Genomic DNA, 25,272 nt, shown 5'->3' with positions numbered 1-25,272 from the left:
AATCAGTCACCCATAGGTCTCTTATCTTTTGGCTTCAAATATCTCTAATGAAGATAAATTCAAACCAAAATGGGGAATGTCCCTACTTGTATATCATATAAAGTATTACAGGGATATAACTGATACTACCCCAATTTGTACTTGATCCGAGTTTTGTGGTAATAAGTATTGTGTATAAGTTTCATAAGATTTGGTTGAGGCAAACTTGAGATAGAGAACAGAATAAAAATTTCAGTAATTTTACCATTTCGAAAGGGCATTTAAGTTAGAGCACAGAAACCAACTTTGGAACGAACAGACACAAGTACATACATACAGATGTACATTCCTACGTACCGACAGACGGAAATGGGGTAAAACTTAATACCCCCTCCACTACATCAAGGGGCATAAAAGTGATGAGTTTTTAAATAAGGCCAGGATTTTTTAATTTGTTGGTTTACGGATCTGCTGACCCGATTTTGCCGATTCCTAGAATAAAATAAAATTGACTTTTCATGCTTTTTTATTCCCGCCGACCCAAACAAATATATTATCCCTGAAAAATAAATAAATTCTTCTTTATATATGAAATGAAATGCATGAATCACTACCAAAATTGATAACACTCTCTGTTGTGAATAAATAAAACTTCCAGTTTATGTTTCTAAAAATAGACAAATCAATTATACCTGACCTTGAAATGTCGTTTTCGCAAATAATTTTGCTGAACGAAATCTGTGTTTAAAACCCATTACACAATAAGTTCATTTCCCTTATTTGTTATCAGTCTGTAAGATGCATAATCTCATATTAAATAGACTTGTCCAAATGTGGACAGGTGGAAAGCACCTGGGAAGTAAAAGTTCTGAATATCAACAAGTCATTTCGAATTTTCTTGTTTGAAATTCATGGATAATAAAAAAAAAAATCGTCAATTTGGATTAAAAACGGGAATGCATGACACTAGATTAACCTGATATTCTCGTTTTTTCCGTGGACGAGTCTATTATGTTTTTGACACGTGTGTTGAAACTTATTTTCGTATGACGTTTTTTAACATTTTTTCTTTATCAGTTTTCGTTTTTGAAGATCATTACTCACCAAGTTTTCTGGAATTGACTAAGAGCTACGCGAATTTGTTTTTTCTTGTTAGTGAAAAGACGATTTAATTTCGTCTTTGTCTGTGAGCACCCCCCCCCCCCCCCCCTTTTTTACGGCAAATCATTAGACAATGTCATGCGATATTTATGACAGCTGAGCAAGAATATTTTATCAAACTAAAATTTGAAATGATGACAAAATAGCATAAAAAACATTTTGTTAGAAAGGTGAAATGTATATTTATTTTGCATTTTTTTTCTGTCTTGAAAGATTTTTTTTTCCCCGACCGACCTGACTTTTTCATGGGGAAAATCTGTAAACCAACAAATTAAAAAACCGTGGCCTAAGTATCTATATAGTTTATTGATTTAAGCATCACAAACAGTATTTTTATAGGCTACTGCAGAATGTAGGATTGAGGTTTGACAATTGGGTTATGCTTTTATCTTTTTATAACATATACTTTTCTTACTTATCATTTGTAATGGGGTACTTTTCTTACTTTTTATTTGTAATGGGGTACTTGGATTATAAAACATTTATCAGTTTCACCATGAGTGCATGATACATCCACTCACCTTTTTTCGACTTTTCAAGGTGATGTTTGAAGGTGGTTGGATTCATCAACCATCAATCTTCAAAGAGGATTATAAATGTATTATTTAAGGTAGCACAATACAAAGATTTCATAACTCCAACTCCCAAGTTTTAAAATGCTGTAACTTTCTTAATAATGCTAGAAAATTTATAAAAGTGGTAGTTTTGGATAGCTAACAGATCACTCTTTCAAATTAATGCAATGTTAGTATTATGCAACAATTATGTAACCAATTATATTGTTAACTGTGTCTAAAATATTTTTCACAAAATTTCCACTTTCAAATGAAATTAGCTTCTGCATAGGTATCCCTAGAGGGTTGATTCTATTATATGTTGTTTCTATGGCCATTATCTACAAAAAGGGTGTCTCAGATTTCAGATAGAATGTATAGAACAAATTTTACACCTAATTAAACATTATCTTCTTTTATGTGGTTAGGATGTTTAAACTAATTAGAGATTTATGAGAGAATGGAACACCATAGAGACAATCTGAGACACCCTTTTGAAGCCCATGATGTGTTGATTAAGATTTCGTTAAAATTTTCTGTATAGTTAAAGAGATGATAGAGCTAAATTCATTCGAGTGAACTTACCCAGATTTTGCCGCTAATTACATAATAATTGATTACATTATGATTGCATAATAAAAAATTGCATTCATTTAAAAGATTAATCTTTTATCTATATATATATACCTCTTTTATTATTTTCTATGCATTCATAAGAAAGTCACAGCATTTCAAAGGTTAGTGATTTGAAGTAAACAAATCTTTGTATTGTGCTACCTTAATCATATGCTCCTTCTCATGATTTTTACAAATTTTTCTCTTGTCAATTTTTCTTAAACTTTCTAATTTTAGTAAGATTGCCATGGTTAAAGGCAAATTTTGCCCTCAGCCATCTTTCTAAAAATAATCAATATACTGTAAATTCAGAAATTATTGCATGCATTTATTATTGCGATTTTGTCATTTTAAACTTAAATGCGATTTTAATTTTTACGATGTTGAGAAAAGTCATGCTTATTTCAGTTAAAATATCACAAAATGCGAGTTTAAATTATTGCGTTTACAACTCTGTCGCATTATTCGCAATAATAACCAGATGCTCCGCAGGGCGTAGCTTTATACGACCGCAGAGGTCGAACCCTGAACGGTTGGGGCAAGTATGGACACAACATTCAAGCTGGATTCAGCTCTAAATTTGGATTGTGATTAAATAGTTGACACAGCATAGGTTTCTGACACAGAATGAATGTGTTCTAATGAAATTAAAATTTTTGTTTTCTCTTAGAGCAATTCACTATGCTGTTGAATATTATTCCTCTCAAAAAAAATGTTTGAAGAAATTTTCTTTTTATTTATGAAATTTCAAATGAGAAAATTGAACCCAATTTTTTTAATCACATCCCCCTTTCCCTTATTCCAAAACTAATCTCAATTAAAATTTCTAATGGAGTTTGCAACAATTACTACTCATTTAAATACATCATAAAATATTAAGATGTAAAAAAACTGCTTGTTATCACTAAATGGTAAAGATTATTTTAATTTATCAGTTGGTAGTAAAAAGTGAATATATATATACATTGTATATTGTATATATAACAAAGATTTAAGTTGATTCTGGACAAAGAAAGATAACTCCAAATAAAAAAAATTCTTACAATTAGATATTTCTTGCTTACTATTCTGGACAAAGAAAGATAACTCTAATTAAAAACAAAATTGCTATTTCACAATACTTTGCAATAAGATATTTCTTGCCATTGCGCAATACTGTGCAATTGAAAAGACTTGCTATTGCACAAAACTTAATATAATAATTTTAGATCCTGATTTGGACCAACTTGAAAACTGGGCCTAGAATCAAAAATCTAAGTACATGTTTGGATTCAGCATATCAAAGAACCCTAAGATTTCAATTTTTGTTAAAATCAAACTAAGTTTAATTTTGGACCCTTTGGACTTTAATGTAGACCAATTTGAAAACAAGACCAAAAATGAGGAATCTACATACACAGTTAGATTTGGCATATCAAAGAACCCCATTTATTCAATTTTTGATGAAATCAAACAAAGTTTAATTTTGGACCCCGATTTGGACCAACTTGAAAACTGGGCCGATAATCAAGAATCTAAGTACATTTTTAGATTCAGCATATCAAAGAACCCAACCGATTAATTTTTTGTCAAAATCAAATGAAGTTTAATTTTGGACCCTTTGGACCTTAATGTAGACCAATTTGAAAACGGGACCAAAAGTTAAAAATCTACATACACAGTTAGATTCGGCATATCAAAGAACCCCAATTATTCAATTTTGATGAAATCAAACAAAGTTTAATTTTGGACCCTTTGGGCCCCTTATTCCTAAACTGTTGGGACCAAAACTCCCAAAATCATTACCAACCTTTCTTTTATGGTCATAAACCTTGTGTTTAAATTTCATAGATTTCTATTTACTTATACTAAAGTTATGGTGCGAAAACCAAGAAAAATGCTTATTTGGGTCCCTTTTTGGCCCCTAATTCCTAAACTGTTGGGACCTAAACTCCCAAAATCAATACCAACCTTCCTTTTGTGGTCATAAACATTGTGTTTAAATTTCATTATTTTCTATTTACTTAAACTAAAGTTATTGTGCGAAAACCAAGAATAATGCTTATTTGGGCCCTTTTTTGGCCCCTAATTCCTACACTATTGAAACCAAAACTCCCAAAATCAATCCCAACCTTTCTTTTGTGATCATAAACCTTGTGTCAAAATTTCATAGATTTCTATTAACTTAAGCTAAAGTTATAGTGCGAAAACCAAGAAAATGCTTATTTGGGCCCTTTTTGGCCCCTAATTCCTAAAATGTTGGGACCAAAACTCCCAAAATCAATACCAACCTTCCTTTTGTGGTCATAAACCTTGTGATAAAATTTTATAGATTTATATTCATTTTTACTAAAGTTAGAGTGCGAAAACTAAAAGTATTCGGACGACGACGACGACGACGACGACGACGACGACGACGACGACGACGACGACGACGCAAACGTGATAGCAATATACGACGAAAATTTTTTCAAAATTTGCGGTCGTATAAAAACCTCGCAATAATTTCTGAATTTACAGTACTTTGTATTCATCATTTGTTATCAAATTTGCATTTGCCATTAATATTAATCATATTCTTTGAAAGTTTACAAATGTTTCATATTTGGTTCCTTGAAGTTTGATATCTATTTGTCCAAGGTATCATTTTATTTTACTCATGGACTTTTTTAAACAAGAAAAGCCAAAATGGTTAGATGAATGAGGGTTCATAAACAATGGATGAGAGATACCAAGTGGAGATAACTTACAATGCACAATTCAACATTATGCATGATTAACCTGTGTGAAAATTATTGAGAGTCAACATTATATGTAATATAGATTTAATGTATGTTACTTATTGAAAAGAAAAGTGTGTACACATTTAATATGAAATTGGACTCTGCATAATTAAGTTATTATGGGACATGAAAATTTTGGCAAATAAAGTCACATGACTCTTGAACAACTTATTTTCAAATCATCAAATTAGAAAGGCAGCTTATCTTTATGGAACTCTTAATTAAGTTAAATCCATTAGATATCTTATTTAATGACTTGTTGTAAATTAACAAACTAAAATTACATTTGCCATCACATGCAGATTTTAACATTTGATAAAAGTACAAATACAAACATGCAAATCTACATGGATATTCCAATGAGACAGTCAAAAACTCAAAGTTTATTGTCATATTAAAGCAGTATGAACATGCAGCAGTTTTAATTCAACCATTTATAAAATACCTGGGGTTGAAGTCATACAACTTTGTTCAGTGCTCGGAGCACAAAAATCATGCTCGAAACATTAAATCCATTATTTTGATTGGTTGATTCTTGAGTCCGAGTACAAAAATTGTGCTCGAAAGTTTTATGCTGGCCTTGTGGTCATAAAACTTTCGAGCACGATTTTTGTACTCAGACTCGAGAATCAACCAATCAAAATGGTGGATTTCATGTTTCGAGCCTGATTTTCGTGCTCCGAGCACTGAGCAAAGTTTTATGACTTTATATGAGTGGCCGTTCATGTCATTTGCGCGATTATATACGCGTATATAATTTTCAACGCGTATATATACGCGTATATTGTGGTTTTCAACGCGTATATTGTGGTTTTCAACGCGTATATTATCGTTTTATACGCGTATATTGTTAAAATAAACACGTTTATACTCTATTCCAATTTATTTATCATATACGCGTTAATATACGCGTTAATTGCATAAATATACGCGTTAATATACGCGTTATTTGTGTTAATATACGCGTATGAAATCATTATATACGCGTTAATAAACATTCGTTTGTCTTATTGTTTTAACCAATGAAAGCTGCGTTCTTAAACTGGTTTGCATGTGACAATTGGGTTACACTAATGACTGGACCGAATGACAGGACCGAATGACAGGACCAAATGAAAAATGCTAATAACTTTTTCATTTCTTTAAGGATTGATCTCAAATTTGAAATATAATAAGATTTTATCATTTGATAAATAAATTTAAGAAAAAAAATTAAAAAAATTTTGGTAAGAAACTTTAGAAAACGTGACATGACCAATTCTGATAATGACAGGACTAACATCGAGAATGAATGATCTTTACATAGTTTATAAAAAAAAAACATATAGTTGTACTAGCGAGGAGGATATAATATAATAAGATCTCATCTTTAATACATCAATTTTGCGAAAACGTGAAATGACCAAAGTTCTTCTTTAGAAATCCTGGTTGAAATTTATAAGAATTATGAAAAAAAGCATAATTAAGATTGAATGAAAAGTTTTTAGAAAATAAGGGAATAAAGATAACTTGGGGAAAACGTTAGGTCTGCGAACGCCCACCGCGTTATTTGAACTTTTTATTGGTATATTGTAATCCGAGTTGTAGAAATATTGTTGAGCTTGAGAAACTTTGTAGATTTATTAAATTAATTTCTGTGAAAGTTTATCCTCCTCGCTAGTACAACTATATGTTTTTTTTTTATAAACTATGTAAAGATCATTCATTCATTCATTCATTCAGAATACTTTGTATATTAATTACCGGTCATAATCTGACACGTCTGAAAACAATTATAAGGTAACAAACAAAAGGTTTGACATAAGCCATAAATAAGTTGATAAATCCAATAAAGATTGTGATGACAGTAATGAAAATCACATAATAGTTCATGTCGTTGTTTTATTAAAATTTTCAGTACAGTAAATAATTATTTCCATGTATGTTTGAGTATATGCAGGGTATATCTTGATCGTTTTTTCACGGACTACTTTAAAAAGTTCGATACCTTTCCAAAGTGGCTTAAATTGGGCTTCATGATGTCAAGAAATATTATGATGATTATTCAATAAATCTTAATTAATCTATAGTTAAATGAACTATCTCTTAAACTTTAAAATGATTATATGTTATAACATATAAATATTTCAATATTTTTTATAACATTTATGTTTCAAAATATGACATATGATTTTATTTTTCAAATCTGGGAGAATTCCTTTGAAAAATAAAAAAAATATTAGCATTTTTATTTGGTCCTGTCATTGTCGATGTTGGTCCTGTCATTATCAGAGTTGGTCATGTCACGTTTTCTAAAGTTTCTTACAATTTTTGTTAATTTTTTTCTTAAATCTATTTATCAAATGATGAAATCTTATTATATTTCAATCTCAGAAAAATATTTTAAGAAATAAAAGAGAAATTAGCAACTTCATCTGGTCCGGTCATTGTCGAGGTTGGTCCTGTCAGTCAGCAATGGTCATGCCACGTTTTCGAAAGTTTTTGAAAATAAATCTATATTTTTTATAACATTTTGATGTCAAAATATGGCATACCATTTTATATTTCAAATCTGAGATAATTTCTTTGAAAAATAAAAAAGTTATAAGCATTTTTATTTGGTCCTGTCATTCTCGATGTTGGTCCTGTCATTATCAGAATTGGTCATGTCACGTTTTCTAAAGTTTCTTACCAAAATTTTTTTAATTTTTTTTCTTAAATTTATTTATCAAATGATAAAATCTTATTATATTTCAAATTTGAGATCAATCCTTAAAGAAATGAAAAAGTTATTAGCATTTTTCATTTGGTCCTGTCATTCGGTCCTGTCATTCGGTCCAGTCATTAGTGTAACCCAATTGTCACATGCAAACCAGTTTAAGAACGCAGCTTTCATTGGTTAAAACAATAAGACAAACGAATGTTTAATAACGCGTATATAATGATTTCATACGCGTATATTAACACAAATAGCGCGTATATTAACGCGTATATTTATGCAAATAACGCGTATATTAACGCGTATATGATAAATAAATTGGAATAAAGTATAAACGTGTTTATTTTAACAATATACGCGTATAAAACGATAATATACGCGTTGAAAACCACAATATACGCGTTGAAAACCACAATATACGCGTTGAAAATTATATACGCGTATATAATCGCGCAAATGACATGAACGGCCACTCATAACTTTAACCCCTGGTCTGGACCTGTGTCACTGCAAACAATTGATTACGGTAACATTTCCTCGGAGCAAATATCCATATCAGACCAAAAATTAAAATCAATCACTTCAACATGAAAAACTGTGATGAGAAATTGTCCTTGAATAAGAAGTGTTTTTTTTTTTTTAATTCTAGACCATCAGCAAACAGAAAGTGGCAACACCACAGAACATTAAAATTTTCTTGTACAATGAGTGTTGTAAAATTTCAAACTATTGGCTAATAGGAAGTTGCTATACAGCATATGCAAAATTTCCTAACATATTACAACTCAATAACATGAAGCTGCTGACCAATCTAAACCATTCCTGTTCATAGAAGCCAAGACATATTTAGAATTTTAGAATTGACAGACAGATGGAAAGAGTTGAGCCATTACTACACCTGCTTCTGCCTTAATGTATGCATTCATGGTGTACTTAACCAATTTTACAATTGAACTAAAGCATCACCAACAATCTTACCCGACTCACTTAGATATTAATTAAGTTTTCAAATCTCTTAAATTTGATATTGGCTCTGACCAAAAACATTCAACTTACAGATTTGAAGCAATTTAACCACCATAAGGAATGTATACAAATATTTCTGAAGATTACAGTGCAACAGAGAATTGCAAGGGATGTTCTGTGATTAAACCTTGGCAAACATTGTTGACCTGTACTGTATACATTATGTTCCTTTATTCTGCTGATTGAAGATTTTGTAAATAAAAGATAACTGGTGGTCTTTAACCTTTTTTTGAGAGAAAGTTTTTCCTTCAAAGGATGGAGTTTTAACACTTTTCTCTTGCCTTGGAACCTGGCTTAATGTTTACGAAAGCAAGCATTAGGTTAGGATTGTAACTAAGTCAGTGTCATTTCTCTATATAATTAGATTCTAATTCCTGAGCATGAAGAAAAGCAATGAATATAAATCAAAAACATTCAGATGATTCTAGTAAGATGAGGAGAGTTGATACATATGGACTGCAGATGCACAAATACAAAGATATACAAAACGACAATAAAGACCATTCCATACTAAACAGCACTATACCTGTACAGCAGGTACCTGTGCCTGTGGAGTTTGAGGATGCTGCTATCAAACAGAAGAACATATCTATACAGAACGAACATGTAAACAGAGCAGTAAATCTGAATAATCAATCTTATTGAATCTGGTTACTTCAAACTGCTTATGCTTGGACAGAGTGCAACAAACATTTATCATAATCACGAGTCTCCATAATCTCTCATTTTTCCATAGAACATCATCTTTCATTCAATTCTGTATAAAGGTATGGTTAAAAGGAGTATAGATACAATTGCACACCTTTATCTAACACAATAATACACAAAAAAAAAGATGTAATGGGTTCCACTGTCTAACCTGCTTTTGATATTTTTAGAATACAAGTGTAATGATGACTGCCAAAGTCCATTTATCAGTAAAATCCAGAACTTTTTTCATTGATATCATCTTTCTGATTCTTGTTCTTGATTTTGGAGAAGCTTCTATCCGAGTTTTATTACATTCCATGAAAGTTATTGATTAATCAAATGTTAACTTTAACAATTGATTGTTGGATCTGTTTGTCTCATTTCCTAAACAAAATGTTGCAGGCTAAAAATAAAAAATTGCTGTTTTTTTTCCCAAAGGAAAAAAAAAAAATATTATTCACTGAGTTAAAACAGAAAGATAATTAATGGTAGCCATATTACTGAACCAAAAATACCCCAATGTTGATTCATATTTAAAGCCTCAGTCACCCCTTACCGGATAGCTCGAACGGACGACTAAGGGATAACTTTTTTTCAATCCGTTCATGTCCGTCCATATCCATTGCATGTCTGTAGAGCGAACGTTTTATCTGTTGACGTCAGTTCTGTCCAGTGGAAAACTTTGAGCATGTTCAAAGTTTTGAACGGACGTCCAACGGTAAATGTTTGTTGAAGTTTTAGTTTAAACATATTTATTTATAGTGGATTGGGAAACAAGTTTTTGCAACTTATATTAATCCCTTTCCACTTTGCGGGTGCGAGTGCTGCCTTGTAGCGGCATTAGCCTACTCTTTTTCGAAATCTACAAGGGTGTCTTTAACGTGCAAGAGATAATGTTTGTTGAACGTCCGTTATGAGTCCGTTTTGTACGGTACTGGTCCGTTTCGTTTCCGTTTTGTATCCGTTACGTGTCTGTTATACATCCATTGGAGGTCTGGAAGATAAATTCACCAACGGACTTCTATCGGATGTCTAACGGATAAAACGGATGAGAAACAAACTCATACTGGATGTATAACGGATAAAACGGATGATGAACAGATCTGAAGTGGATAAATGTCAATTGAAAATTTTGCGTCAGAAATACCAATAATTGGTATGTCATATTTTTAAAGGTTCGTGAATTCTTATTATTCATAATCGATCTTAGAGTATAGGCACATCTTCACAATCAAGCAGCTCTTATTCAGGACAGACACTGCCCTTTGGCAGAATTTTGAAGACCAAACCAAGGCTAGTTACACAGAAACATTTTGAATATTTATGCGATTTACATGTATTATTATTGTTGCCTTTGATTTTTCTGTATATCCGTATCATCCGTTTTATCCGGTACACTTCCGTTAGGTGTCCGTTTTATGCTGTACTCATTCCTTAGATGTTTAGTGAGACATGCGTTCTGTCCGGTACGTTTCCATTTCTCATACGTTGCATATCCATTCTGCATCCATTACGCATTCTTTTTATTTGGTCAGTATATCAACGGACTCCCAAATGGATAACAATTTTGTCAACGGACAACTTTTATTTTCATCCGTTAGGCGTCCGTTCGTGCAATCCGTTGTTAAGATGTGACCGAGGCTTAAGTTATGTGAAAAAGTTGAATAGAGACAATAAGTCCCAGACAAAATAGTGTGACACTTAATTGACCTACTTCCTCCTCCGCTGTAGACAATACTTACTGATCCATCTTCAATGTTCTGTGAACTGTTATCGTAATATCCTTGTTGATACTGCTGATATTGTTGTTGTAGTAGTTGTGGAGGACTTTCAAACTCTCCTATACTCCTCTCCTCACTACCTTCACTCTCCAATGGGGGTCTAAAATTTACATGTAAAAACTTTATTCTTTATTTTGATATATATAGATTCTACCACTGCATCGAGTGAAATACGATATTTATCCACTCGAGACAGTTAAATTTTGAAATTTAAAACATGAGGCTTACCCGAGCATTTTAAATGTTTAAAATTTAACTGTCGAGAGTGGATAAATATCGTATTACACGAGATTTGGTGGTGGAATCTGTTTCTCTAATGATTTTCTAACATTATGCAGGCAAACTTATTGCTTCTTTTCGAATGATCTGCAAAAATATGTGTTCTTTTTATGTGACATCATCAGGCATGGTCACCTTTTTTTTATACCGTCACAATGGGAAATTCAGAGGAAAGCAAGAAAATTTGACATCATAATCGGATTTTAACCAATGAAGTACTGAGATCAAACTAACCACATGTTGATTATTTTTTTTTTATCCAATGGATGCAAAAAGGCATAAATTGACGAAGAATTAGACAAAGTTTTATAATCAATGTACTTCTTTTCGTGGTGTCTTTATTTTTACAAATGAAGTGAAAGTTACCCACTTTTAAACCATGGTTATTTAAAATGAAAGCAATTAATATTGAAACATGATACCTAGATTTCAAATGGGTTTTTCATATATTTTGCATCCTGATTATTTTTATTTTTTTAAATACATAGGGAAGGTATGACATTTGTGTATTTTAAGAAATTTATTTTTTTCTCATCCAACCACCTCAAACATTTCTCATTTAAATCGGTAAAGAAACAACTTAAAAAACCTGAGCCTTTACAAATCATCTCTATATTATCTTCCATGTTCATAATGTGTTAATTTGTGTTACTACATTTTTTGATTGAGTTAAACCATTCGAATTGATATTTTATAGTGTGTCTTTTTATGTTGTGATGTTACACTATTGTTTCAGATAAGGGATAAGGTTTGGTACCATTAAAATGTTTAATCCCGCTGCAATTTTTTGCATCTGTCCTAAGTCAAGAATCAGATTTTCAGAAATTATCATTTGTTGATGTGGTTCATAAGTGTTTCTTGTTTTATGGGGTCCTCTTTAGCTTGGTGATCGGTGAGCCAAGGAGACCCTTCTTTAAACCATGATGAATTATTTTTATAAATGTGACTTAGATGGAGAAGTCTCATAGGCACTCATACCACATCTTCCTACATCTAGCAATACTTAAAGGTTCTTTATGTATTCAACTATACATACATATTAGCTGCCTGTTTCATTCTTTGGTATGTGGCTTCTAGATGTTCTCTCTTCTGTGCATTTAACCAGGACATTTGTGTCATCTGTTGAACACTTCCACTATACAGAAAAATAATAATATATTTACTTTTATGAACTGCTTTTCACCTAACATTTCAAAACCAGTTGTAAATATTGTATTTTAAACAAAAAGACAATGAAATCTTTATATAGCATAACATTGAAAAGCTATTTATGAAGGTTCCTTTCAATTCTTGATTTTAACATTACTTTATTTCTATTTTGAACTTGTAAGACAACATTAAAAAGATAATAACAAGGTGCACTTTAATAGTTTGTCTGCCATGTGTATGGGTTACCTTCAGAACTCAAGTTGATCATCTTCCTTAAACTACCAGTACATGTGTAAACCTTTAGATGACTTTAGTTTTTTTGGTGTTTTTGGGTTGCTGTCTCATTGCTCTCATTGATATTTACTCCATATATATATGAATATGAATAAAGCAGGGTTAAATACCCTCAAAATCAAACAATGATGCAATACTAAATACTTTAATCAAGACTTGTTCTATTGACTTCTTTTTATATGTGACATTAGACTTTCATATTTTTATGTAATTTGTTTGTCCACAAACTGACCAGTGTGTTATTTGACAACCTTCATACCAAGCTATTCACTTCAAATGATTCACACAGGCGTTGATTCACCAAACAGAGTTTAATTTGATGTGTTATTTGTACATTCTACAGATGTGACATGGAACTTTATTTCTGTGTAAATATCACTGAAATATTTCTGCAAATGTCATATCTTGTCATTTAGTAGTTATTGTTTTTGAAAAGCATTAAGGAAACTAGTTTTTGTAGACTAAAATAATAAATACTTTCTCATATTTTATAGTTATGACATAGTAATTCTTTAAAAAAAATTCTCATGGGTATAATTTCACCTTTTTCTCTTTCAGTCAGTATGCATCCAAATTATTTGCCTTTTTGTTTTGGCATTTTTGATTTCCCAGAGTACAGAAATTATTTTCCTACTTTCCTGCCGAACTACAAATATTTTGATGTGTAACAATCTTAATAGCTGAATTGAGTCCATATCAATTACAGAGAATGTCATGCAAATTATGACAAAATGTTAAACAAGAACTACACAGAAAAAAACAATCATCGTCTATATCAATGACCATGACTAAATTCATGTTTAAAGACTTTTAAAACTAAAAGCACCATAAAAATACACTTCAAATCAATAATCTATGGAATGTGATCAAGGTCAAATGGAACCTGCCTGATAGGCATCATGTATAAAAAAGATGATGTGGCCCGAGAACACAGTTATTTCGTAGTGCATTTCTTTTAGACAATAAATTCAAATTTAAAAAATCGCACCTGCTCTTTCTTAAAAATATTTTTACAGTGTAGTGTACTACCAGTGAGACAAATAATATCAAAATTATAGAAACTTCTACCAGCTCTAACTCAAAATATTGACAATTCTGTGTTAAGGGGGTGTAAAATTCAGTTTGACAGCTTCAGATGTGATAAAATTTGACCTTTTAGAACTGGACCAAATCACTACTTAACATAAAGTTTCAGCAGTTTTTTGACATGTAATTACATCCCCCTATTTAATATTTCATGCATTTAATATAAAGAAATAAATTGGGCAAGTGTTTTAAATAAAACATGCAAGTTATACACTGTTTACACTAGGGACTATATTAGTAGACAACGAAAACCAAAGGATGATAACTGTGTCCTTGGACCTAATGTGGTATGATTGCCAATGAGACAACTATCCACAAAAGACCAAAATGACACAAACACTAACAATTATAGGTCACTGTACGACCTTCAACAATGAGCAAAGCCCATACTGCATGTAGTCAGCTATAAAAGGCCCTGATAAGACAATGTAAAACAATTCAAACGAGAAAGCTAACGGGCTTATTTATGTAAACAAGAGTGCACACACTGAAATGCCTTCTTTATTAATCATTGATATTATGTTGATAGTCCTAAATATGAAGCTTTATTAAAACTGTCACATAAACTTAACATGAACCAAGATGACTAAACATATACCAATGAACCATGAAAATGAGGTCAAGGTCAGATGAACGATGGCAGGCAGACATGAACAGCTAACAATTCTTCCATACAACAAATACAGTTGACCTATTGCTTCTAGTTTAAGAATCAAAGAGCTGAATAGCTCTGAGGGGAAAGACGGCCCTTGTTTCTATTTTATTATGTTTTTGGAAAGGGGGGGGTTATCTTTTGATAGTTTTCATATGAAGAATGAAAAAAGTAAAATCACAAAAATACTGAACTCAGAGGAAAATCAATATAAGAGAACAGCTAGAACATGTAGAAAGGTTGACAATATTGAAATCAATTGTTGTTTATGTAATTTCATTTCCTTAGTTTAGAATTCAATTTGGACCAATGGAAGTGATCTGCATCTTCTAAATCTAAACATTTGATTAAAGTTGATAGCTAATTATCTAGAACTCAACTGAATTCTGTCATTTCACAACAACTACAATATTTTTTGAAATCTTGATTGTGTACCACTGAACTGCAGGCTAGGGCCCTTTTCCATTTTTTGTGACAGTACTCTTGGATTTTTAAGTTTTTTCTTTAGAAAGTGTGTACTGAAAAATCTATTCAGTATTAAATTTCCATTGTTGAAGTTCCGAGTTACAACTCTCTTCACAGGGAAACAGGTACTAATAAAAAAAACAATATGAGTGATGTAAACTGTGTGAAGCTTGTTTCCAAATCATAATTTTGAAATATTTGTAAATAATAAATATGTTTAAACTACAAAATGCAAATTTTTATTATTTATTTTTTTACCATTACAATGATTATGTAGGTACACAAAAATTTAGTTTTAATAGAAGACTACTAATCCAATGAAATGTCACATTTGAAGTGTTTAAATACATTAACTTTTATTTTAGTGGATAATTACTCATCAATTGAGGTGCTCCTGAATTGGAGGAAGATTCTCAGAATTTTTACAGAAAAAAGTGGTCTCACTAATTAGCGACAAGAAGAATTTTAGCGACAAAAAACGACAAGAAGAATATTTTTTTCTTGTCGCTAAATAGTCTTCTTGACGCTTCTTGTCTCTAATTAGTGAGACCCGAAAAAAGTAATAAAATCGTTTCTTTCCCCTGTCTCATGTAACCCCACGATCTTTGTTTATTTTGAAAGTTGTTGACCTACAAATTAAAGTATTGCATGTTGATGTTTAAATCATCTACAGTAAACAATATTATGTTTAGATTTAACAAATGCAAATTTGTGATTAGTGCACGATCTCTAAGATTGATTTAAATAACCAGTGAACTGGTGAAGGATATCCCTGCTTCTTCCAAGAATGACGTCACTATAAAATACAATGTAGGTTGGATATATTTAGAATATCTCGTCATACTAATTTTTCCGGATTGTTAAATAAACGTAAATAGTGTAAAGGAGAGTTCAAGATACGATAATTTCGTGAGAAACAGAATGGAAATGTGTAAAAAAGTGTTTAAAGTCAAACTATTCATTTCCCAGTCTCCTTCTCTTCAATCTAAGTAAGATTTGTTGGGGGGTTTTCCACACCATAATATGTATAAAAACAAAATGAATGATGTGAGGGAGTGTCACTCTGGTCAATCCCATAGGGGATTGACGGCTTGAAGCCGTCTTTCCCCAAAAACAAACCAAAACACAAAAGGTTAACACTGAGCAATGAACCTTAAAATGAGGTCAAGGTCAAATAAAACCTGAGCTACTGACATATAGATCATAAAATATTTCCATACACCAAATATAGTATTAGATAAAAAGACCAAAACTCAAAAACTTAACTATAACCACTGAACCATTTATGACGTATAGTATTAGAGAAAAACACCAAATCTGAAAAACTTAACTTTGACCACTGAACCATAGAATAAGGTCAAGGTCAGATGACATCTGCCCGCTAGACATGCACACCTTCCAATCATTCCATACAACAATTATAGCAGACCTATTGCATAAAGTATGAGAAAATCAGACCAAAACACAAAAATCTAACTAAAATCACTGAACCATGAAAATGAGGTCAAGGTCAGATGACACCTGCCAGTTTGACATGTACACATTACAGTCCTTCCATACACCGAATATACTAGACCTACTGCTTATAGTATCTCAGATATGGACTTGACCACCAAAACTTAACCTTGTTCACTTATCCATGAAATGAGGTCGAGGTCAAGTGAGAACTGTCTGACGGGCATGAGGACCTTGCAAGGTACGCACATACCAAATATAGTTATCCTATTACTTATAATAAGAGAGAATTTAACATTACAAAAAATTTGAACTTTTTTGTCAATCAATCACTGAACCATGAAAATGAGGTCAAGGACATTGGACATGTGACTGACGAAAACTTCGTAACATGGGGCCTCTATATACGAAGTATGAAGAATCCAGGTCTTCTACCTTCTAAAATATAAAGCTATAAAGAAGTAAGCTATCGCCGCCGCCGTAGGAACACAATCCCAATGAACAAAGAACAAGTATATATTTGTTTAGGGGACAGCTGAAGGACGCCTCCGGGTGCTTGAATTTCTCGCTACATTGAAGACCTGTTGGTGACCTTCTGCTGTAGTTTTTTATATGGTCAGGTTGTTGTCTCTTTGACACATTCCCCATTTCCATTCTCAATTTTATGTATTGGTTTTGCTCACATAGATTGTCTCTTTTGCAATCATACCATGTCTTCTTAATTATAATGTACACCTTATAATAATGTCATCGCCAAATTAAAGTTGATTTATTGCTTTAAGTAATTTGAGATCCCACATAAACATGAAAACATAACATTGACCAATGAATCATAAAAAACAAGAATGTGTCCATAGGACAGGGATGCCCCACTTGCACTATCATTTTCTATGTTCAATGGACCATGAAATCAGGGTAAAAATTCTTATTTGGCATTAAAATAAGAAAGATCATAACATAGATAACATGTGTACTAAGTTTCAAGTTGATTGGACTTCAACTTTATCAAAAACTCCACAAAAAAAACAACCTGAAGTGGGACAGTCAGACGGATGCACAGTCCAGAAAACATAATGCCCCTCTACTATTGTAGGTGGGGCATAAAAACATCAATGAAAGATGAACCACACTGGACTGTGATGTTCACTTTACAAATATTTCATATACCAAATAAAGGTGACCAACTACTTATAGTATTTAAGAAATGATCCTAACCAAAAATTCACAACATTTACAAATGAACCTTGAAAATGAAGTCATGGTCATGAATCCTGTCATACATGTACATTTGATAGCAATTTTACCTGGCATATTGGGAAATGGGTATTTAGTCGGATCTTAACATGTACTTGTGATTTGGTTAAACCAGTTTTGTTATAAACATACGGAGAAATGTCGAAATGTTCAGGACTTAATTAAATCCGTATTTTGGTAGGATGGTGCAAGCATACGATTTTTATTGCGTCTTACACTTTAAGAAGCGAATAATCTTTAACTACTTTATTCAAATATTGTGTAAAAACATTAATTTTGAGCTTTGAAAGTCAAGTGACTCGTTCATTTTCCTGAGATAGTTTTTAAAAAATGCAAAGAAATATTTTTACAGTGGGTTAGCTTTCATTAGTCTTCACTATCTATAGATTAACAACTTTTGGTTATATGTATAATTTAGAATCATCATTGAAAGTGGAGCACGATTGCGCAGTTAATTAATTCTATTGATGTGCCATTTGTATGCAAGAGTGACATTCCGTTGTATTATGTGCCAATTCGAAAAAAGTTATGCGAGTATTCTCTCCCCTTAACAGGTTAATTATTTTAAAATTAAGTTTACGTTTCTGATATAATTTTGAATAATTACAAAATGTATACATTCAATATATTTCAGTTTTTGTTTTTGGTGTATCAAAAACATTGATGTACGAATATAATATCATAAATTTGAAACGTTTAAAATGATTACATACCAATATAAAGAACCGTTCATCATTTTTGAAAGACTATGAATGGAATTTGACTTGATGATGGATTGATTGACAAATGAAACAGTGTTATCTAATGGTAATCACAGAAAGGGACCGGCGAGCAATTTTTAATTGTAGCTTATTCAACCTTAAAACAATTTTCCACTATTAACGAATGTTACTTTATTCAAATATAAGGACTTAGTTAGCTAAATCTACAAATTTTATCAAATATTATGATTTTTTATTGCAATAGATTAATATGCTACATTTGACTACCATTCCATCTACTCAATATTGTTGACCTATTGTTATAGTTAATAAGATACAGATATTAACACAAATAAATGGGGAATGTATCCATGGGACACCGATGATGCCCTAGCTTGCATATCATATAAAGTTATAAAGGGACATAACTGAAGAACAGTTTAAATAATGCTACTATAAATTTGTACTTGATCTTAACTTTATGGTAATAACTAAGTAATTTGAATAAGTTTCATAAAATTTGGTTGAGGCAAACTTATTAAGTTAGAGAATGGAAACAAGAAATTCAGCAATTTCTCTATTTGTAAAGAGGCATTACTCTAGAACTGTTACAGTGACGCCACCAAACATCAAACTTGATCTGTGTTTTGTGGTTATAAGGAGGCATGCAATTGTTCCATATTAGAAAGAAAGTTGCTCATAATAAGTGAGAAATCACAGTTTATTTGTCAAGGGGTTAGTGAACCATGACAATAAGGTCAAGGACAAATGTATCAGATGGAGATGTTGTAAAATAAGGCAACTGTATCAAAGATATTTGTAATTCTGGTCTTCTACCTTCTGATAATATAAAGCTTTAAAGTGACATTTACAAAACAGGCAAAAATATCCTCTTCCTCAAGTTGCATCTGATCTTTAAAATGCAGAAAATGAATCACATCTTTTCCAGACAAAGTATAAATGTACAAAAAGTGATGGTCAATTTATGAATTAGGATACATATATAAACGACTTCAAATACGAAAGAAACACAAAAATAACAACTGAACAACAAAGATTGTTTCATCTCCTGAGAGGACACTAACAACACTGAAACCTAAACTAGAACTGAATCTTAAAGATAAATTTAATGAAATTTATATGTAATGTATGAAATACAGTGAGACATCTTTATGAAAGATAATCACTATAAGCCCTGCATTTATAATGATGCACATTGATACATCCTTGGTTAATCTATTGCCACCAACAAAAACATCTGAGATTACAGGCCTTATTTTTCAACCATGGCAAAGCAAGACTTTTAAAAACAAAACTTAAGATTTTAAATGTAAAGAAGATACTTGATAAAACTACCATTTGACTGGTCATTTGTCTCCTCAATGCAAACATTGATTGGTTGGTGTTACTGTTGTCAGGACTTCTGTGCTATTTCGTGGCAGCCAAATTTTATTTGGTTGAGGAACCCAGAGAGCCAGGAGAGAACAACAAACCTTTGGTAGAAAAAGTGAGAATCTTGGTTAATTAAGATTGGAGTCATTGCACCTGCCAGGTATGGCATTCAAACTCACAACCTCAGTGTTGACAGGCTATTGATGTAGTAATTCAACAACTTAAAACAGTTGAGGGCATACGATACAGTTTTGACCCTGTATTAACAAGTTCATGAACATTTGCATATAGGCTATTTTTTACCTGCTTAAATCAAATATGTAATAAAAAATATACCTTCATGTGCTACTTTTTGAGTAAAATGAGGTTGAAATTTTGTATATTTACTCAAAATGCAGATTTGTGGCCTTAATTTCTTTTTTGAAAGAAAGACATAACTTTTTTGTTATAAAAGATAAACATAATTTTTTTTTGGTTAAATAATCGATAATTTCTGTATTTTATAAGTATCCTAAAAAATATGCATTTTTTTATTCAGAAATAAATCATATTTATCAAATGTTCATGTATTGACGAAAAAACCTCATTTTTTACTGCATGTTTATCAAAAATTTAAAAAATTCCTCTATTTACAGATTTATAAAATTTAGGTCACATAATCTCCCTGCAAAATGAAACAAATTGCCATTTTGAAAAATAGGGGTCCATGAACTCGTTTTCAAATTAAATCAGTTTGAATGATAAAAATCAGTTGAAAAATACATCTTTGCCCGATATGTCACAGTTTGACGTCGCGAAAATAACATTTTACGTTAGCAACGTCATTACCTCCCTGTAACTGTATCTTATGCCCTTAATCACTAAGACCTCTCATGGCAATCAACCAGTTAACTTGATTTAGACTCATTAAATGCAAGTTCAACTGTTTTTAAGACTATGAACCCAGTTGACGAGAACACACTGTAAGACTTGAACATTGTAATTTGTCTGTTCGTAACCTCAAATAATAGTCCTGCACATAGTTTCAGTAGCAGTAAATTAAAAATTGAGAAAAGCAAATCTTCATATTTTTTATTTTCTTCTAAAATAATAGACTTTAGTTTTTCAACATTTTATGAAATGTAAATTATATAAGTAAGAATTTCCTTTACAAATATTTCGTAATGACTGTTTATCAAAATTATAAATCTTAAAATAGCTAAAAATATAATCTTTACTACCATAACATTCAAATCAGATCTTTGCCTTAATTGAAAATACTGAAATTCTTGGAAAACTTCCCCAGTAAATGGTTCTAATTAATTAAACCTTATAACTATTAAAATATTTAGAACCTTAAAACTACTCTTGTAATAAAAGAAAGTATTATGAATTGCTCTTTTAAAATTGAATATTTAAAATACATTATTAAAAACAATTGAAATGTAATTAACCTTAAATCAATGTTGCATGAGTAACTTAATGTGACAAGAAACTTGTATTTATATGATGAATTATGCAATTGAAATAATGCAGTTAATCAAAAATAAATCAATGATGTGAAATCAATTTGTAGTCAATAAATATCTAATACAGCAACAAAATATGAACTTAAATATTTCACTGTTATAAGAAAAATTTCAGAGTTGTGAACATAATTATGCTATGAACTATCACAAATCTAGATTTACATGTAACAACATCTTGTATGATTTGTCCATAAATTCCTATGAAAGCAGGTTCATTAGAAACACTCAGTCAGATCTTTTCTTTTTTAATTTCTACACATTATCAATATATTTCTATGTTATGTACACTAGTTTACAATATGTACATTTTGATTTTTACAACATATACACAATTTCGTTTCATTGTAAGTCAAATTTCATCTTCATTTGTCATCTGATGTACTTCATTTGCTGTATTTTCAGAAAGCAATTCTAAAATATATTTCCTCTTCTCACATTTTTACAACGTCAATAAAGAATATCAACAAAATATAGCTGCAATACTTCACTGTGTTCTAGGTGGAACAAATGTTGAATCTGCCAATTATCACCAAAGTCTAAAAGTAAATAAAAATAACAAAAAAACAAATAAAACAAAAAGAATGAACTAAATACAAATCAAAATAAATTGTAAGCAGGAATAATAAAAAAAGAACAAGAACAAGTGCCTGAATCGCTCACCTTAATTTTTTTGGTTAAATCTCTCATCAATGATTATTTTGGCTTTTCAATTTATTTAAATGTTCTTTGAATTGTCCTATTTTCTTCAAAAGCAAAAAAAATAAAAAAAATTCTCCTATGTTCTATTTTAGCCATAGGAGCTATGTTTCTTGACATACAAGGAAATAAAATATAAAATTTATACTAGATACTCTGAAACTCATTTAGCCTAAGTTTGGCTGAAATTGATACAGCAGTTTTAAAGGAGAAGATTTTTTAAAGTAAGTCAACATGATGAACAAATTGTTAAAAAAGTCTTTAAAGGGCAATAACTCCTTAAGGGTCAATTGACAATTTTGGTCACATTGACTTATTTGTAGATCTTACTTTGCTTAACATTTTTGCTATTAACAGTTTATCTGTATCTATAATAATATTCAAGATAATAACCCAAAACTGCAAAATTTCTTTAAAATCATCAATTCAGGGGCAGTATACCTGAAAAACCAGTTACCCAATTCGGCTGAAAATTTCAGGACAGGTAGACCTTGACCTAATAAATACTTTAACTTATTGTCTTCTTTGCTCTAAATGATGGAGTTTTTGAGATATAAGCCAAAAACTGCATTTTACCCTGTGTTCTACTTTTAGCCATGACGGCCATGTTTTTTTGACGAAATAGAAAATAAAACACAAACTTTATTTTATACACCCTACTGATCATTCAGGTGAAGTTTGGTTGAATTTGGTTGAGTAGTTTTAGAGCAGAAGATTTTTTAAAGTTAGCAAATATGATGAACAATTGTGAAAAATTGTCATTAAAGGACAATAACCCCTTAGGGTGTCAATTGACAATTTTGGTTATATTTAACTTATTTGTAGATCTTACTTTGCTGATCTTTTTGCTGTTTACAGTTTATCTTTATCTATAATAATATTCAAGATAATGACCAAAAACTGCAAAATTTCATTAAAATTACCAATTAAGTGGCAGCAACCCAACAATGGGTTGTTTGATTCATCTGAAAATTTCAGGGCTGATAGATCTTGACCTAATGAACATTTTTACCCCATGTCAGATTTGCTCTAAATGCCTTCGTTTTTGAGATATAAGCCAAAAACTGCATTTGACCCCTATGTTCTATTTTTAGCAATGGCGACCATGTTTGTTGATAGATCAAAACTTCGGATACAATTTAAAAACTAGATACCTAAGGAACATTCAGTTAAAGTTTGGAAGTATTTGGCCTAGTAGTTTCAGAGGAGAAGATTCTTGAAATAGTTTACAACGACAGACGACGGACGCCAGGTGATGGCATAAGCTCATGTGGCCCTTTGGGCCAGGTGTGCTTAAAAAAAGAAAAATTCAGAATTCCAATGTCCCTGACATCACAGACAAATTATTTTCCCACTTTTGAAGTTGTTCCAGGGATGGAACTCCTATAGAAAACAAATCTAGGTAAATGTAATCCCTAAATTGGCTTGATAAAACTTTATTTATTAAATCAAAACTGAAAACAGAAATGAAAGTTAACTTTAGCATGAAAAGTAGAGAAAATTGTGGTTAATTAGTATCTGGAATGCACTTGGATTCAAGTCTGATATCAGCCAGGAAGTATTCAGGAAAAGTGATTTATACCTTTTTGTTGGAGAATGTTTTATCTTAAAAACAGTATGCATCTTTACATGAAATCATATGGTTGTAGAACACTTTTAATGATCTGATATAAGAATTCAAATATAAAACTCAGAATGACTACTACATTTTGTTTCTATTATGCTTGACTACCTTGATTTACCCTTATTTACAATTGTCAGTTACTTAGGAAGTTACAACTTGTTGATCTGTTTTGTCAATAAGTATTAAATTTAGATTAGTGAGCTTTTTCTTCTGGATAACTCCATATCAACAGGTTACATTTAAATGAGGCAAACAAGTAACAGTGAAAGCAAAATAAACCTAAATGAAATAGAATGAAATGAACCAAAAAAAAAACACCAAGAGAATTAAAGCTGAAAATGTTGGTACTTACGATCCTTCAAAGTCTTGTTCAGATCCTGGTTCTGATGCCCCTCCAAGACTTTCCTCGTCCATCCTCCTCCTCTTAACAGCAGTTGATGTCAACTGAGGACCACCTATACCTGGAGCAGGTGTCATAGCTGAATGATCCTGCCAATCACCTGTGTTAGAATCATGATCTGAAACTAGAAACATTACATTTTCATTAGTTCCTAATTCACATTCCTCCAAAATATGTAGATTTTCCCTGCATAAAGCAACTGACATGTTAATATATTCAATTATGATTAAGAATCTGCAGAGAATGATGTACCTATGTAAAATTGTAACATTCTTAAACAAGGAACAAATAAATCAAGTCCATAACAATTAAAACTGTCCACTTGCTAGTGCTTCAACTCAGTAATCAGGGTATTAAAAAAATACAAAATTCAAAAATATATTTCTGGTCAGATATGTTGAAACCAAATATTGGAAATTAAATATAATGTAACATTCATAATGAGATACCTAGGGTGTATATATGCCTTTAACTCTAATAGTCAAATTCTTAGAAGGAATTCAAAACAATTGGACAAACTAAAAAGTTTTATGCAAAGCATTCAATAAATTACCATCTGGCATCTGTTTACGCTTGCCATATCTCCGAGCTGAAGCTTGTTTTAAGGTGACAGGATGGACCTCACTTTCTCCCTGTAGTAAACTATTTCTATAAGCTATCAGTGACTGCCAGTCCTCAGTACTAGATATACCTCCATCAGGTAAATTCTTATCCAAGTAGGCCAAGCTGAAATATAAACAATGTTTTTAAAAAACAAATATTCCAGTTTTAAAGTAAAATATTCATGGTTATGTACCTTATTTGTTTAATTTTGAGACTTCTTTGATACTGTATAGTATTTTTGTTATTTAGATTGTACTTTTATCTTGACATTAGTGATTGTTTCAGGTACTTTGAATCATCTGCTTTCAGTTAGAATGATAGTTTTTTGTCGAGCCTTCGACTTTAGTCGAAAGAGCGAGACTAAGCGATCCTACATTCCGTCGGCGTCGGCGTCAACAAATATTCACTCTGTGGTTAAAGTTTTTGAAATTTTAATAACTTTCTTAAA

The 25,272-nt window shown here is 31.3% G+C and overlaps 1 protein-coding gene across 2 annotated transcripts in view; it reads right to left on the bottom strand.

Annotated features, from left to right (window-relative positions):
* Positions 1-25,272, bottom strand: part of LOC134711898 (cohesin subunit SA-1-like) — a 49,184-nt gene that overhangs the window by 1,352 nt on the left and 22,560 nt on the right. Inside the window, exons 28-31 of one of the 2 annotated variants that reach the window (XM_063572858.1) lie at positions 24,775-24,947; positions 24,174-24,345; positions 12,582-12,680; positions 11,228-11,366 (exon numbers count right to left, since the gene is read on the bottom strand). In XM_063572858.1, the coding sequence (XP_063428928.1) occupies positions 11,228-11,366; positions 12,582-12,680; positions 24,174-24,345; positions 24,775-24,947 (583 nt within the window). Of the gene's footprint in view, positions 1-11,227; positions 11,367-12,581; positions 12,681-21,080; positions 22,038-24,173; positions 24,346-24,774; positions 24,948-25,272 lie in introns of those variants that run through there. The other variant, XM_063572859.1, reaches the window with a different exon arrangement.

The sequence above is a fragment of the Mytilus trossulus genome, chromosome 3 (assembly GCF_036588685.1).
Source record: "Mytilus trossulus isolate FHL-02 chromosome 3, PNRI_Mtr1.1.1.hap1, whole genome shotgun sequence".
Taxonomy (NCBI): Eukaryota; Metazoa; Mollusca; class Bivalvia; order Mytilida; family Mytilidae; genus Mytilus; species Mytilus trossulus.
This window is presented reverse-complemented; position numbering and strand designations above follow the sequence as displayed.